Genomic DNA, 16,534 nt, shown 5'->3' on the forward strand with positions numbered 1-16,534 from the left:
GTGTCCTCATTTTACTGCATGACACAAACAGTGCCCAACCATCAGCAGCAGCAGAGCAACATCGCACTGCGTGCGCCATTTCCTTGCTGTTGTAAGAGTGACCCGAATGTTTCCTGTGTGTTGCAATGGCTCACAGCTGTGCTGGTCAACCTGCTCAGAGAGCTGGTGGTGGCCTCAGGGATGGAGTTTGATTTCAGTGTAGTGATGCTCTCTGGGCTTGTGGTTGATGAGACCATCTCAGCTAGAGGCCAGCTACGTTTGTTTCTGTACCTATTTGAGTTGTTTTCTAATGCAGTGGCAATAGAGGTTCCCATGCTTTTTTCCACTTTCGCAGTCAATGCTGTCCTTGTTTAACTCCAAATAAATCTTAGTAACATGTGCAGCCCCAAAGAAGGGGAGAAGATTAATCTCGATCAGAAGCTACAGAAAATGAATTATGAACAGAGAAGAGAGAGGGTTTTTCTGTATCCGTTGTCTGAGCAAAGGGAAACTGGCACAGAGAACAAGAGGCAGTGAATTGTGGTGGTGGTGCTGGAGAGCAGTGCTAATTTTTTTTCCTAATCTTGGTTGAAAGGAAAGATTAAATTTTTCCAAGTGTCCCCAGTAAAATTAAGCAAAGCATAGGCAGGTGAGAGGCAGCGTTCCCATAGGATTTATTCAGCATAGCTGAGATTTTTTTCTTTGCTTACAGCTGCAGTAGTAGCTGCATTTGAGGGAAGTGATTTTTTAATAATTTTTTTCCCTGTCACCGATATGGTTAAAAGTCACAGCATAAATTTCCTGACTTGGTGAAAAGCCTCTGACCCCTCTCAGTGGTGTTGTTCATCAGAAGGCAGATAGGTAATAAAGAGTCTCATATGTGAGAGGAGTATGGAGAACCTGCTGTTTTAATTTTGTTCACAGCAGTGGGCCAAACTTTGTTCTTTCAGTGCTGGCCTTGATAATTGGCTCGAAATAATATAGGAATTCAAGCCATTGCATATCTCTGGCTTTATAACTGCTAATGCCATAGCCAAGAAGGCTGCAAAGTCTCCTGCAGGAGCGTGCAGTAAATAAGATCCATAAACGTGTTCCAAAGAACATGTTGGCCCTGGTGGCCTCAGCTCAGCCACCAGTGTGTAGATTTGCACCCGAGATGTGTGGAGAAGGGGTGGTTTAGCCCCTCTGGGGAGCGTGGATTTGGATAAATTTCTGGACTGAATTTGTGTTGTGTTGAATTGAGGTGCCACTCCTAAGGGACCTCCTGTTTTCAGACGGGTCAGGTGAAAGTGGTTGCTTTGGGAGTTTCCTTTACTTTAGGAGTTTGTCTTGCCTTAGGAACATCCTATATGCTGCTGTACATTGCTCAGATGTACTCTTGAGTTTTTGTTGTGTTTTTTTCTGTCCTACAATTGAGCTCTGGTGGTTGGTTTTTTTTCTTCTTTTTTTCCATCCACCCCCAGCTCTCAGGCTCAGCAAGCTGAGACTCAACTGCGTTGGTTTTTGCAGGCATCCACACACACGTCATCCTCACTAAGGTTCTGGCACCTGTTAGGTGCTCCTCCCTCCTGGTTTTAGAGAAGCATTTAATTATGACAGGGTTTCCCTTGGAGCACATCCTCCATTCAGTTCCCTAATTGTAGAATTCTCTGCGGGATTCTCCAGATGGGGGATAGAGGATAATCTTCTCAGAGCTCCGGAAGAAATGTGATGCCAAATTACAGAAAATAGATCCTTTTTATTAAGCTCTTGGGCTCCTTTTACTCTTATTTTAAGGTGACCTTCTGTTAAAGGGAAATGCTGGGTAAATGGCTATTTTAAATAATCCTCAACAACTTCACCTAGGTTTCTAATAACACCGTTAGATTAGAAATCCTGAAAGGCTTTAAGTTTAGGTATTTTTGATTAGGTTGTTTTTGCTACTCTTGCAGTCATCACAGACAGGAGAACGGACTTGCTTGTTTCCCTTTTGTTTCTACTTGGTCTCAATTTCAAGCTGTGAGCTGTAAATGGGGAAGTTGTAAGCAGGTATACAGACCAAGCCTCCTCCTTTGTCAAATGGTCTCAGTGCCACTTGTAGGGTCACTCACTGTGCTGCAAGCCACTGCTGGGACAGTGCTGTTTGTGTCCCAGAGGGGTTTCCAAGCATCCTAAAAGTACCACTCAGCACTGCTGATGTTTGCAAACATGGTGCTGCTGGTCATCCTATTTCATGCCCAAATGCTGACCATATCTGGAGTTCTACTAAGCTTGATAAATCCAGCATGTGACTGCTGAAGGTCTCCGGGGGTTGTCCTTACAGAGCCAGTGCTGCTGGAAGGTCCCCAAGTATTTAATGTGCATAAATGAACGCACCACTAGCTCCTGTGTTAGCAGATGATGGCAGTATTTTTACAGAGTAGATAGGGACACTGAACAAAGATATGCCCTGGACTGAGCTGGTAGCAGAGGCAGAATAATTTGGAAATGGCTGTTTCTGGACCTCTATTCTAATCACTGCTTTTCTATGGAATTTTGTGTGCTTTTTAGTCTCTTGGCTGCATTTTGTAGCACCAGACTTGTACATATCAGGTAAATATAGACTTAGGAGGGGAGGAATCTTGTCAGCAGGGAGTGAGGCTGGGGGGTGATACCTATGGGCTTTAATGTAGGAGGCTGTTTGGCTTTATTGCTAAGATACACCACTGGGGATGCGTACAGCTTTCAGTGAGTGAATTCTCAGCACCGTAGTTCAAAGGTGGCTAATCCAAATTTTTGTTTATCTTCCAGGTCTACGCACAACGAACTAGAAAAGAACCGGTAAGTAGCTAATGAGCCAAATTCTAAGAAATGAAGCCTGGTGAGTGCAGTGTGCTTTAACCTTACCACGCAGGTGTTGTTTGATCTGCTTAGGCAGCTGTGAATGACCACCATGCATCACATAGTTCTAAAACTGAGAGGAAGACACAAAAAGATCTGAAAAAGAAGCCTTGTTTTTATTTCTTTTTGCTATCTGAAAAGGCAAGAAGTGACCCAGTTTTGTGACTAATCTGTATGCAGAGTAAATACTGTTCTTCTCCTGACACAGTGAAATCTGATTGGGGCACTTTCCATACATGAGGTTGCTACGGGATCAGGTTTCTTGAGCCCAGGGTAATACGTGTTACCATGAAGTGAAGGGCAGAGCCCATTTGCTCTGCACCCTCTCCCTCCCGCCCCTCTGCTGGGCTGTAATAATCTCTGCAGCACAGAAGCAAATGCCATTGTCCAGAGGCTCTGAGGTCTGGTGAGCAGCACGCCTGTGGAGAGTCTTTCCTCTAACCTGTTTTAGGATTGAGCCTGTTTATCCTTGAATCTGGAGTTTTAGCAAAGCTTGCACTTCTGGTCACTTGGCCAGCTCTGCTATATGACTCAACCCTTTTGTAACAGGAGTTAAAGTAAGATAAATACCATTGAGACAAGGGGAGTTAATTCACACACATATCAGATTATCGCCTTCCATTCAGGATGCTATAGTTAAGGTTGTGTCAGGGTTTCCATTATAAACTTACGGTGGCTTTTCTGAGGGATTTGTAGGGGGGGGAGTGTTTGTGTTTTTTTGTGGCTGTTGGAACAAAGGCAGTGTTCTGGCCAGCTGCTCCTGTGAAGAAGCCCCCAGGGTGGGAAAGCTGAGTCTAAATTACTTGATTGCCTCTTCTTTCCTTTTAACAGCCCTCATATGATGGGATGGGGGCATTAGAAGGATGGCCAGCTGTGTATTTCAATTCAGGCAGGATCTTCCCATATAGCATCAAGAGAGTTGGAGCTGAGTATATACCATGTTGCCCTCTGTTTCCCATGCATTTGGGCCTTCTAAGCAGCAGTGTCGCATTCTGTGGGTGATTTCTCCCTGACTGTGGTTGTACCTCCTACAGGAGGTAGCCTACAGAGTTGTCGTGGCCCTGCCTTTCCAGGGTGATGCAGGGAGATTGTCTTTTCAGTTATGTTGCTTTCCCTTGAGCCTTGACCTCTCTGACCTCAGGTAGGGTTCTGCTAAAAAGTGTCGGCCCGTGGATTTTCCAGTGCTCTCTGCAGCTTTATTCACCAGCAAAAGAAGGAAAATGGGTTGTACCCAGAATGGAGGTTGCTTTTTTCTCCATGACAACAGTAAACCGTCACTAATTTTCAGTGTACTTATTTGCATATCTAATTGTTACAGCAAATGCTGCTTGCCCTGAGCGCAGCTTTAGAGCACAGTTGTCCCCATCTTTGCTTGTACCACCCCAGTCTTCTCACATAGGCCCAGTCTGTGTGGAACTGTGACCATCTTTTTCTGTTCTCACGCTTGCGGGGCAGGCAGTGAGCTTCAAACTCTGTGGGTGAGATCTTTTAATACAGATGTGTGCAGCTGATCAGGCTGTAGCATGGGCAAACTTAGCCAGACCCCAAAGTGGCTGTATTGGGTTTGCAGTGTTTGTTATCAACAGTTGGGCAGTGAGTTTTGTACTAGAAACATTTATTTTCAAACTCCATGGCAGTGTTTTCCCAGTCAGTGAGATTGCTTCCCAGTTAGATTTTCACTGTTTTATTTGCAGCATTCTTAAGTTTGTCAGTGTCTCCAGACTTAACTGTGGCAAAAATAAAAGCCCAGATACTAATGGCTTTGTGACTGGCAGGTGCTCATTTTCCCTATTATTTGAGATTATTCCTTCTGAGTCTCACTGTTATCTCCATTATTGACACACTGTAATTTTCAAAATTGTCCACTATTAGGTCTCTGTTTTTTTTTTTCCCCCCCTCCTGTCTGTGAACAGCAGCCGCCTTCTACTCAGTTAAGTTGTGATTTAACCCCTTCAACAATTAGTTTCTTTCAAGCAGTAGCAGGAGATGAGTGCAAAACCACAAATTCTCTCCTATTCCTTTCTGAATAAGCAATTGTAACTTGGTCTCGGTTCTGCAGAGCTATGAAGTTTCAGTGCATCAGGTTGAAGGATCGTCTAACTCCTGCTGTCCAAAAGTAACTAAAAATATGCTTCAAAAACTAAAGCAATGTCTTAAGCTGCCCCTTAAGTATGGAAACATTTCGTAAGCACTGGAGTGGTTCTGCTAAGGAGGTGCTTGATTTGGTGCTGAATGCTAACTGTAATATTGAAGTGACTTCTCTCTCTGCTCTGATGTGTTACTGATTTTTGTTTTTTTCTTTTCTTTTCTTTTTTTGTCTGAAGAGATTGCAGTGACGTTTATATAAGGGGCTTTGTTTGATTTATGAAAGATTGAAGTTAATTTGTAGTTATTATCTGTCATTAATCCTCATGTTGGAAAATTGTTTGTGTTTTTTATTTAATGGGTATGTGTTACAGTTTCCCTTTGCCCAGGATGAGTCATAGCTTGCATTTAAGCCAGAATTGTGTTTCTTGTATGCTGCAAGGCATAACTAAAATAGTACTTCTTAGTATGTTAACATGCCTACCAAAAACTGATTCCTAAGCAATACCCCCATCGTTTTCTGAAAGAAAACACAGTAAAGCAAGTGAGTGAAATACAAACTCTAATAGTGTAATATTTTCTCCAAAAGGTATAAAAAACAAACTTCGGGCTTAAGTTAATTTGTGTGTGCATGTGTCTTATAGCAGAATGAACTGCTGCTTGTGAACGTTTCAGACACAAGCCAGTTTTGGAAGGATGTGGTCAGTGTGGTGCGAGGAGAAGGTACGCAGCACAGAGTGGCTTTTCTGCTCTTCTGTGAAGTGGCAGTTCTGGTAGACCAACGTGGGGATGCCTGTCAGACAAGTTGCATCTCCTGGTGGAATGAGAGATGTCTACAAAGCTATTGATCAGATTGTTTTGTTTTGTTTTTAAGTCTTTCTATATATTCTAAATTGACCTATTTGTTTTAGTGATGATTGCATTATAATATAGTAGAAAGAAGTGAGACAAACCTGAGTAACTGGGCGAGGAACAAGTTATTGGGGGAGATTTTGCTTCTGGTAACAATGTAGCTCAAAAGATAGATCTGAGGATGGAAAGACATTGGGACAACCACTGAATTCAGATATATCGGAGATTTGGTCTCTGCAAGAGGTAACGTGTTTAAAACAAAAAATGAGCAAAAAATCTACTTCTAAGTCAAGTTGGAATGTTGTGAGCTTATTGAGAAAGCATAAAGTAAAGTGCTGTAAGGTCTTCTCTTTTGAGATGATCAGAAACAAAGCAAAGAAGACATGTGCAGCAGTGGTCAAGTACTGTAGTTTTTAAACTTTCTGACTCTTATCTGGATCTTCCTTCTGTCTTCTGTGATTCCCCCACACATTCTCATTTTAAACATGAGACAGACTGTTAAATGCAGAGGATTTCTCCAAGTTGGTCTCTCATGTAAAGCTGACAGTTATCCTATTTTACATAGTTCAGGTAGCAAATAAGATAAAGGAAAAACCTACTGAATTTTGGGGAGAAAATCATGACCTGGGTCAGTTTGCACTGAAACATGGGGCTTTCTGAGGCTCCCAGCAATGGTGCAATCTGATTCTCTTTCTGCAGAACAGGGGCTTGTTGAGTGTGTCTGTATCAGCTGGGGGGGGGGGGGAAGCGTTTAACTACAGAACACAGTGCACTGCTGCATTTAAATAGTTAGGGTATTAAATAGTGTGGATGTGCTGTCTAGGCTGGAAGATGGAGGGAAGGGAAATGAAAGTGTAGTGAATCCTCGTTGGCTCTGAGTAAACAGGGCTGATTGTGCTTTTGTTGTGCTATGTGTGCTTGCCAAGGCAATCTGATCAGTGTTTGTCTTGAAGTAACTAATCAAAGTGGTGTTGAATTCACTGCTATTTATCCAGGAGAGCTGGAACAAGAAACTAATCCAGTAAATTTCATTTGTTCTTTGGAGTGGTCTTTGTTTTCGTGTTAGCATACGTTGATGGTACATATTATTTTCCACATTTATAAAGCTTGGAACCTGTGATGTTCCCTGCAGTCAAAACATGGCCAACGCAGCTGAGCATGCATCTTTTTTTGACACATCCAAAGGTCGAAGCGTGCCACAATCCAATTTGCTCCTTGTGGGAACTGAGGCTAAGCCCTGCTGTCTCCATGGCCAGCACGGAACAAGAGCTGGAGGTAGCTAGCTGTCTTCAACTGCTGTTTGGATGACAGATGTATTCATTTTCAGCTGGGACCAACAATTTTCAATGAGCTGAAAGATGTTCCACTCTATCAAGAGATTGGTTTGACTTACACTACCATGCCTGTTTTTGTTTAACCTTCAGAAAGGGAAGTCTAGTTTGTGGAGTAAGGTTATCAGAGAGGTGTTGATCCTGCATACATTCAGGTTCAGTCGTGGTTGTTTAGTGTCACTTTGCCTTTTGCTACAGTGCTGTTACTTTCCTGCACTGCTTCAGGAACTCAGCAGTCAGATGCTGCGACTGGGATCTGATCTCTTTGACCCCCACACTTGTTCATGCAAAGTGTCCCCTTGTGCAAAAGCAATGTTGCAATTCACTTAGAGTCAAAACTCTGCAAAGGCTTTGTTTCACATTTGCTGAGCAGCAGAACATCTTGAACTGAGTAAAGCTGCTGAAAAGGGAAAGTTAGTTTCCATGCCAAAATTCAAAGGAAACAAAGCAATCTTCATTTTGTTGGAAGTTCTTCAGCAGCGTTCATATTAGAATTTCAAGTTTCAGTATTTGTTTGCTTATTTGGGCTTTTTTGTTGTTATTGTTGTTTTTAAAAAAAAAAAAAAAAATCAAAGCAATGCATTGAGGAATCGATGCCTGCATGGCTTCCTTTCTGCTCCCAGATCTTTCCGCTACCCCTATGAATCCAATAGCAGATAGAGAAGGAAGAGGAAAAAGAACAATACTACTATTTTGAATAAACTATCTCAAAGCAAACTGTTTCAGCCATGTTGCACAGTAAAAATGCTGTCGTATGCCAGTTCTCACACAGTATCACAAACCCCGTCTCAACTGGGATGTGTTACAGGGACACTTTCTGGTGTGCTCCCCCCCAGAGTATAGAAAGGAATGTTAGCACAGTCTGCTTGGCCTTGGCTGGAATGATTCGATGCTGAGAATTCATTTGTCCTTTTGTTTGCCAGAATGGAGACCCCGCTCTCAGAAGAAGGATACTCTTATGGCAAGGCCTCCCTGCTTTTGCTGGCTGAGTTCTGGCATTCAGCATCCTGTACCTGCAGTCTCCAGAGCAGTGAATAAAAGAGGAATCAAGTAGTACTTTACAGGCTTTTTCCTGTTTCAGAGCTTCAGAAGGGGGTCTGGTCGCTTCTGTGGATGTGTAATAAAAGCAGTCAGATGTACTTAGAAGATATCTAATTTGGAGGCTGTCATTGCCAGCTCTGGTTCTTCAATCTCTTCCCAAATATGCGTTCTTCACATTTTACTTGGGGCTGTTGCCACAGTTGTTGGGGTTTTTCTTCAGGCTGAACCGACTCTGTTTGTTTATGGATGTGCTTAAAAAATTAAGACCAGGCAAATCCACCCTGTAACCACTGAGCTTGAACCAGGCCAAGAGTCTGGTCTTCAGTAGTAAGTTAAGCATTCAGCTTTCTTAACTCAGTTTTCAGTCACATCAGGGTACTGTACTTGCCATATCTCTCCCAAATGTGCCTCTGGAGACTTTGCAGGTTTGTTGTTATTTTTTTTAATTCTTTTTTTTTCATGGAGTGCTGTTTGTTGAAGTGTTGAGAGCCAGTAATTCTGATACAACAACTTGTCTTGTTCAAGTGACTACTGCTGCTCGTGGGCCTGAAAGCATTATTAGTGAATACCACTCAGGGACTTTCTGTCCTCGAGAAGGTAAGGTAACAGGAGTAGTTTTTGAGGCAGATTACGTGTTGACTGTAAGTTTCAGTACTTTGTACACTTGGGATAGAAGCTAGATAGAAGCTGCTGTTGCCCGCAGCTGTGCGTATGTGATGATCTGTATCTGTTTCTGATGCATGTGTTTAAGGTAGTCTAGCAACATATCCCATGCAGCCCAGTGATAAGCAAAGGAAAACTTCATGTGGAATAGGAAATGTAGGTAGGAAACTTTCACATTCTCCTTTTGTGGATGTTACAGCATTGAGAATCTGTATCCTTTTATGCTATTTCAATAAGGGGAGGCAAAGAGCTAGACACGTGCCTCTACTCCTTGCCCAGGGCTGGGACATGCTGAGTGATGCTGTCTGGCTGCCCTTGAGGCTCCTCCCGTTTGGAGGGAGCAGAGTGGCACAAGGTGAAGTACCTTTGCTGTTGGAGGAGAGTGGCAGTGCTCTGTGCTGTATGATTTAGCCCCTTGATTTGGGAGCAGGTGTGCAACAAACTTTCCCAGCCTTGCCTGGGAAATGAAAGCAAAGTGCTTTGCCTGGCTGTTGCTGTGGTTGTTGCCTGGCTGCGAACAGTGCTGAGCAGTTTGCATAGCTGTGGGCAAACAGACCAGGCAGGTTTCCTCCCAAAGAGCACATGAGACAGCCATAAAACAATTAAATGGGCAGCGTGCAACCGAGGGTCAGGAATTCCCTCCCCTCCCATAAAACCACTGGATAATATAGACAGGGCCAAGCCAAAACATAGCGATGGGGAGACACCATGGAGACCCAGGGGAATCATAACCTGCCTCCCTGTGTGTCTTGAGAGCTTGAATTTGTGTAGAAATACAGATTATATCTAGCACTCTTTCTGCTTGCTCTTTGGTAAATCCTTGCTGTGCCTTTGCAAAATGAAAGTATCCCCCTTCAGAAAGGTGGCATTTAACCTGCCAGATGCAGACTGTCTCATAGAAAGTTTTGGGATTCCTCTGAGTTGGGAGGAATGCTGAGGATTTGCTGGATCTCAGCATGGTGGCATGAGTCAGGTCTTCTGCCCAATAGACCATCAAAAAAAATTAATGGCTGTCTTTTGAGGGTACCCTTTATGTATACACTGCTGCTTAAGCATCGCTTTCCATTAGCTTTGTAATAAGATTTTCTGTCCCTCTTGCCTGTTAATTATTTACCTTTGAGAATGTGTTCAGAAAGCAGCATGCATAACTTAGAGAAAAATGAAAAGCTTCTGCCAGATGCCTTTTGCACTTATTTTTTTTGCCCAGGAGTTTGAGAACCAGAATTTTCAAGGTGAAGAAGGGATTGTTACGAATGGGGGATTTCACAGATGGGCATTGCAGAATTTGAGGCAGGAGAGGGAATGTAGCACTTGCATAGCAATCTTGTAGCTGCATACAGAAGAAATTCTGCCCTTCAGGGGCTGAGGGAAAGGTGGAGGCACAGCAGAAATTGATACAAAAAGCTCATGCACTGAAACCTCCAGTGGAAACAGGACTTGAGCTTGAAATGCAGGGTTACTTCAACAGAGTCCGTGAGTAGTATCAGTGAGTTCATGTGTGGTCCGAGCTGATAACGCTGTGTCTGATAGGGGTGTGGTTTTATCACGGCAGGTAGTAAACAGCTGCACACAACTTAGTCATGCTTACAAAGTGAAGTGCAGCCTGCTATCGCTGGGGCGACTGGTTGCTGAGCTAGGGTGGAATATTTAAAAGCATCTGAATCATTTAGAAGCACAGCTCTTAATGACCTTCAAATAAATACTTGCTCCTTTGCTTGAGTACCCAGTGCTCCCTTTGCTTGTCCCTGCAGTGCTATAGCTGTGCATGATCATTTAGAGAGCAGTGCCAAGGACTCCTGCACTCAATGCCCTGCTGTCCAGTTCAGAGCGTGATTCCCCAACGAAGAGAGAGTGTTGATGGGTGCCACCCTTGCATGTGAATAAGTGGATGTATTTTTAGAGGAAGGGCAAACATCTTTTTATAAGAGTAAAGGCTAGCAAAAACACATACCTATTAGAGGAGTATGTGGACAGGAGTGATGTCAGAATCTATTTTGGTGCTTCTGTGTGGGTAGAGTTCTCTCTGAGCAGCCCAGGAGAAAAAGGGAACAGAGCAGGAGGGCTCAGAGGTGAGATGAACCCTGAGGACCTTGGGATTGACCCCAGCTGTGAAGATTCTGGTTAGCCAGAGTGTCTCAGGACCCGAGTGCAGACAGCTGCCAACACTTCATCTGCAGCAGTGCTGCGTTTCTTCTCTCTTTCTACTCAAAGCTGGATTATGCAGGAAGGATTGCTCAGGCTCTCCATGACCTTGGAGGTTCAGGGTGGTATGTCCTGCATCTTATTCTCTCAGGAGGGACTTCCCAGTGCTACTTGAAGGCACAACTTCTCGAACACTTGGGTAATTCACTGTAACTTGTCAAGGCCGAAGCTGATTTCTTCGACAGGAAGGGTACTATTCCTTCTGGATACTCAGGGGGGATTCTTCTGAGTTCTGAGAATGGGAGCTGCGTAGCAGGAATTAGAGGTTAAAAAGAGATTGCTTTGTATCTTCCCTGTCTTTAATTCCCACCTACTTGGCCTTTCTCCTCAGGGCAGGTTGAGCTGTGCATTGCCCAGTCACAGTTTGCCCAGCTGTGTGGGAATCTTCCATGCAGCTCAGAGAATGCCATTCATTAGCTACATTTCAGTAATGTCAGGAGGCCAAATGCAGGGTGAGTGCTCGCGCTTGCACAGATGCACCCAGTTTACGTGCAAGAACACACAAAGAGCTTGCAGTTAAAATCTATGTGCCCATTTCTTTTTAAAAGGGGAAGGCAGAATCCCAGCTGTGTATACAGCGTGGTTTTTCCCTTTGATCTGTGTTTGTTTCCAGTGTTCTCATAGCCTGGATCCTGGCACTCCTCAGAGCTGGCTGCTCTTTTGCCTGCTTGCAGCTGCTGAACTGCATGCAGAGAAGCTAGCAGGGGTGCTAGCAGCATAGCTAGTTTCTGCCATTGACTGGGGGGATCTTTGCTCTTCTCTGTGCAATAAAAACTGCAGTAGGCAAGGAGGAGTGAGAGCAGTGGCAGCTGAGACTATGCTGCCAGCATCTTTGAGGTCCCCCTGCTTCCTTCTGTTTCTCATCTAGCTTGGGACGTGCTGATGACCCACTGCTTGCTGTGACTTCTGCTTCCTGGCACCTCCCTCCTGTTTCCTGCTACCTGCTGTAGTGCACGTTTCTCTTCAGCTGATTCTTCCTCAGCCAAACCTGATCTGGAAAATTATAAGTCATAATGCTGTCACAGCATCTGCAGAGCTTCTCGGTGTTTGCTTTCTCCTGTCCTATCCTCACCAACCTGTAGGGCAGGGATTTGATGCATGCTGGTACTGGAAACTTTGCCTTGCAGATGTCTCCTGGTTCTCTCTTTCCCTCTGGCTGCCTATTTGTGTACACATGGCATCACTGCCCCTTCTCAGCTGCACACAGAAGCGAGAGCTGCCATTGCAGAGTAAGTCTTGCTCTCTCTCCAGAGCTGTAGCTCAGAGAGACAAAATTCCCCTTCGCTTTCCAGAGATTCAGAGCAGTGCCTCTGCAGCTGGCTCAGAACTATGCCTAAAAGAGGAAGCTGCACCCTTCCAATTTACAGAGCATTTCACGACGTTGTCAGAGATGGGGTTGAGGCTTGCACAGTTCATCTGGTGCCCCAGAGGAGAATAAGCTCCATCTGAACCCTTACCTGACAGGTGCTTATCTAACGTTATCTAAAAGCTTCTGACAGCAAGGCTGCCTAGGGAAGCCAAATTGCGTCGATCAACTGCTTGTACCACTGGAAAGCTTTTCCTAATATTTAATTAAGAAAATGTTTTCAGCATTGTTCTAGGAATGAAAAAACACCTGAAATTGAGTGCCTCTGTGTTCAGTGGGAAGAGTCCTGGATGCTGAATATAGTCATCAGTTTTCACAGCAATAATAAATGCTAGATGCCAGAAGAGGAATTCTGAGGAGATAAGGGAATATGGAAAAAACACCAGCATTCCTCTTCCCTTTTCCCAGTACACGTTTGCCATTTCATCTACCCAGATGAGCAACTTTAATGCCAAAAGAAGTAGGAAAGTGCCTGGGAACGCTATGTCCCCAAAGCATATTCTGTGTAATACGACTCCCTAAGAAAAAATGCAGATACTGTTCTGGACAGCATGAACTCTTTTAAACTTTTGTTGGCTTGGAAAAGCAGCTTACAGGCTTGGTGTTCATTGGGAGAAGCACATATGGGGATGTATTTCAGTGAAGGGGTTGCTAAGGGGGGAGAAGAGAAATCTGTGTTGTGCTGTACTTGTAGAAAGCATGCTAAGGCCCTCTGGAGGCTTGAGTTCCCTTGGAGTTTCTTCAGTGCAATTCTGGTGATGTTCAATGACTTTTAAATCCCAGCACCTGGGAGTGTGGTGCCTTCTGTCCCCACAGCGGATCCCAAGCATAAGGTAGTGCAACATCTGTATTTAAAACACAGGAAAGAACTGTTAGTTTTCTTTTTATGATCATGCGATGTCTGAAGCACTCTGATCTATTTATTTTATGGGGCCTAAGTCATAATCTGGGCATGTCAGATTAACAGCGGGACATGAGAAACTAGATGTTATAAAGAAATAAAAAGCTCTGTGACTGTTTGATTGCAAAGTCTGCAGTACAGCCTTCACCTCATAGTCCCGGTTCAGACTTGGCTGCTCTGAATTCTGTTGAAATTCCCTTTTAGGAATTCCTTGGGACAGCTGTAAGAGATTTTTTGCTGCATATCTGGGGAGAAGCAATGAGGGGTTATGGACTCATTCTGAAAAACATGGCCATCTTGTTCTCTGGATATTGCTGACTAGCAGAGAGAGCTGAATGAATTAGCTTTCCAAAGTGTCCTGCTGTCTCCAAACGCCAGTGTCATTTCCAAGCTATGTGAGCACCTGAAAAACAAGAGTGGATTTAGCTTAGCAATGCCCCGTGAAGGAATTAGGCTTAGCTCCATTTTGTGGATGTGTGGTGCATGCTTCAGTTCCTTGAGGGATTTACCTGGGGTCACGCAGGCTGGCTGCACACAGCTCTCCCAACTCTCACTTCAGCATCTTGCCTGCTACAAAGCCTTCCTTGAATGTGGGGAGGGCTGAAATGTTGGCCCCTTTTTGCTGCAGCTTTACCCTTCATGAGAACGCGTGCAGGTTCTGCAGGCTCCTGGTTGGCGTAGCACTGGGCAGAGTGAACGGTCTGTGCTTCTTGAGATGCCTTTTGCTTCTCGAGAGGCAGCCCACTGCTGCCTCTTCCCAGGTGAATGGTTGGTAGAAAATCCTGTTAGTTGTTTCTGGTTTTCTTTTTTTTCTGGTTTTGTTTTTTTTTTCTTCCCATTGCTATTTTTTAAAACTAGTGGGTTGGGTTTTGTTGTTGTTGTTTTGTTTGTGTTTGTTTTTTGTTTTTTTTTTTAAACAAAGGAGTGATCTTAGGATGGGACAACATGTAGGAAATATCTGACCACAAAGCTCTAATTAATGCTTCAATTCATGAGGCCCTGTGAAGATCATTAGCTCTACAAAACAACAAGGAATGTTGATGTGGTTGCAATGATAATGCAGTGCTTTTGCAGGTATTTCTGTAAGCTTGTGTGGCTGTATTTTTAATGTTGGCCTGGTAGTTGAGCAAATGGAAACCAGTTCCCCCAACACCAGAGGGCTGGGTGTTCTTCCTCCTCTTTTTTTTTTTTTTTTTTTTTTTAATTTTTTCCCCTTTTCCTTTCCAAAACAAACCACAAACCTTCCAGTGTTTGATTTGTTCCCAGGTGGGATCCTAACTTTTCCTGCTGGGAGAACACAGGGTGAGCAAGCGCCAGGCAGTAATCCTCCCACAAATGTTAGTTTACTCATCTGCAGCTGTTCTCGGATTGGGGGAATAATAGCTATATCTGTTTGTGGCATTGCTGAGCAAGGCAGGGGTCTTGTTGATCTTCTTCAGCTAGGATTGCACTAGGAAGAATGTCTTGCATGTAACAGAGCGACTGAGCTTTTGGAAGCATTAGGGGTTTTGTAGTTGAGCTGAAAAAACACTGGAGCAATTTTTGTTTCTTACAGATGTACTCTGTTTTACTGCTTGCCCAAGGAAATAGTTTTCAAGTGGCCAGCTTTGTGCTTCTTCCTTGTTTGAGATTTGAGCAGTCCTGCATACTTTTGCTTTCAGACATACCCAGAGAAGAGAAAGAAAATGCAAGGAAGGTGTCAGAGATAGTAAAGGGAAAGGGCAGGGTGCAGGTTTAGTTTGGTTTTGCTTTTTCTTCTGAAGTTTACATTGTTATAATTTTCCTGCAGTAAATATAATTTTCAGATAGTGATAATCTTCTGGTGATAGGCCCTGCTCCTTGTTGGAAGAACAGTGTTAGCAGGTGAGTTTGTGTTAGCACATGACACGGGGTGAGCAGGAGCAAGGTGTGTTCTGTGCTCTGATGCCACTTCTCAGAGGCCCCTTTTTTTCCTGGAGCGTGCGAGCTCAGCACACAGCCCACCTGCTGCAGTAATGCTGGGAGCGCCTTTCTCTGTTCAGGCTTTCCTGCTGAGCAGCACGTGGAGTTAACTTCAATTACAGCTGCTTGGTGCTTAATGCCAGCTCACTCCTAGGCTTCTGAAATACTGTTGTTTGTGTGCAAAAATATATATCCAATAGGAAGGACAGTGCTAGGGTCTCTTATGTTCTCCATCTTACTTACTGTGCTTTTGTCCAACCACATATCCTACAACGACCTTGACTGCTAATTCTTTTTCCCTGGGAAGTCTGAGGTTAAATTTACAATAATTTTACAAGGTTAAATTACATGCACTGCTTCCTCTGTTCCAGATGCATGCACTCTGTACCTGAGAGGTACAGCGGCCGTTTGATGACTCCTTAAATATTTCTGACAGTGCAGAGTGGTGTTAGATGAAGAGCACATGCTTTCCTTCGGGTGTAAAAGATTTTGTGTAAACAAATATTGCATACAGTTATATTCTTGGAATGTTTCTTTTTTGTTAGGAATTAAGATTATTTTTGCTTCCATGAGGTGAGGAAACTGGAATACAATATGAGAAAAGAAACGCATATGCTGGAAAAGCTCTGTCCTATCTTAATAACAACTGGCACCACACAGAATGTATTCTTGATATTGGCATGTTCCTGCTCATTATTTTGGAAAGAGGAAAGGTGTTTTCCCAAATAGTAAGTTGGCAGCATCCTTTGCTCTCTGACTGATGGACAACTTTATATTTAACAAGTGCTTGCTTCTTGCAACACCAGCTGCAGTGGTGTCATTAGCTTAAAGCCTGACTATATTTAGTGGGCACCAAAGTCTGGGGTCTTTTCTGTATTATGAAAAACCAGGCTGTGAAATGGTTTTAAGTTGAGGGGGGGGAAGATTTAGGTTGGATGCAAGGGGGAAGTTCTTTACAGAGAAAATGATGAGGTGCTAGAACAGGCTGCCCAGAGAGGTTGTGGATGCCCCATCCCTAGAGGTGTTCAAGGCCAGATTGGATGGGGCCCTGGGCAGCCTGGTCTAGTATCAAATGTGGAGGTTGGTGGCTCTGCATGTGGAAGGGGGTTGGAGATTCATGATGGAGTCATGGAGTCCCTTCCAACCCTGGCAATTCTGTGATTTGAGGTCTCTCTGTGCCTTTGCTGCTGCAGACCCCAAGGGAGGTCTAGGTTAGGAATGGGCTGCTCTCCAGCTGATATCTCAGGTTCTTCCCACCGTGGTGCTAGCAGCGTGCCTTCAGGCATACCATGCCTGCGAAGCAAGGTGGGTCCC

General features: G+C 44.0%; 1 protein-coding gene across 1 annotated transcript in view; it reads left to right on the plus strand.

The window, feature by feature from the left end:
• Positions 1–16,534, plus strand: part of MXI1 (MAX interactor 1, dimerization protein) — a gene marked incomplete at both ends in the record, with an annotated part of 41,724 nt that overhangs the window by 14,786 nt on the left and 10,404 nt on the right. The window contains one exon of the mRNA XM_079536591.1: positions 2,749–2,778. Within this exon, the coding sequence (XP_079392717.1) occupies positions 2,749–2,778 (30 nt within the window). The remainder of the gene's footprint in view (positions 1–2,748; positions 2,779–16,534) is intronic.

Source organism: Tetrao urogallus (assembly GCF_951394365.1).
Source record: "Tetrao urogallus genome assembly, chromosome: 5".
NCBI classification, from domain to species: domain Eukaryota; kingdom Metazoa; phylum Chordata; class Aves; order Galliformes; family Phasianidae; genus Tetrao; species Tetrao urogallus.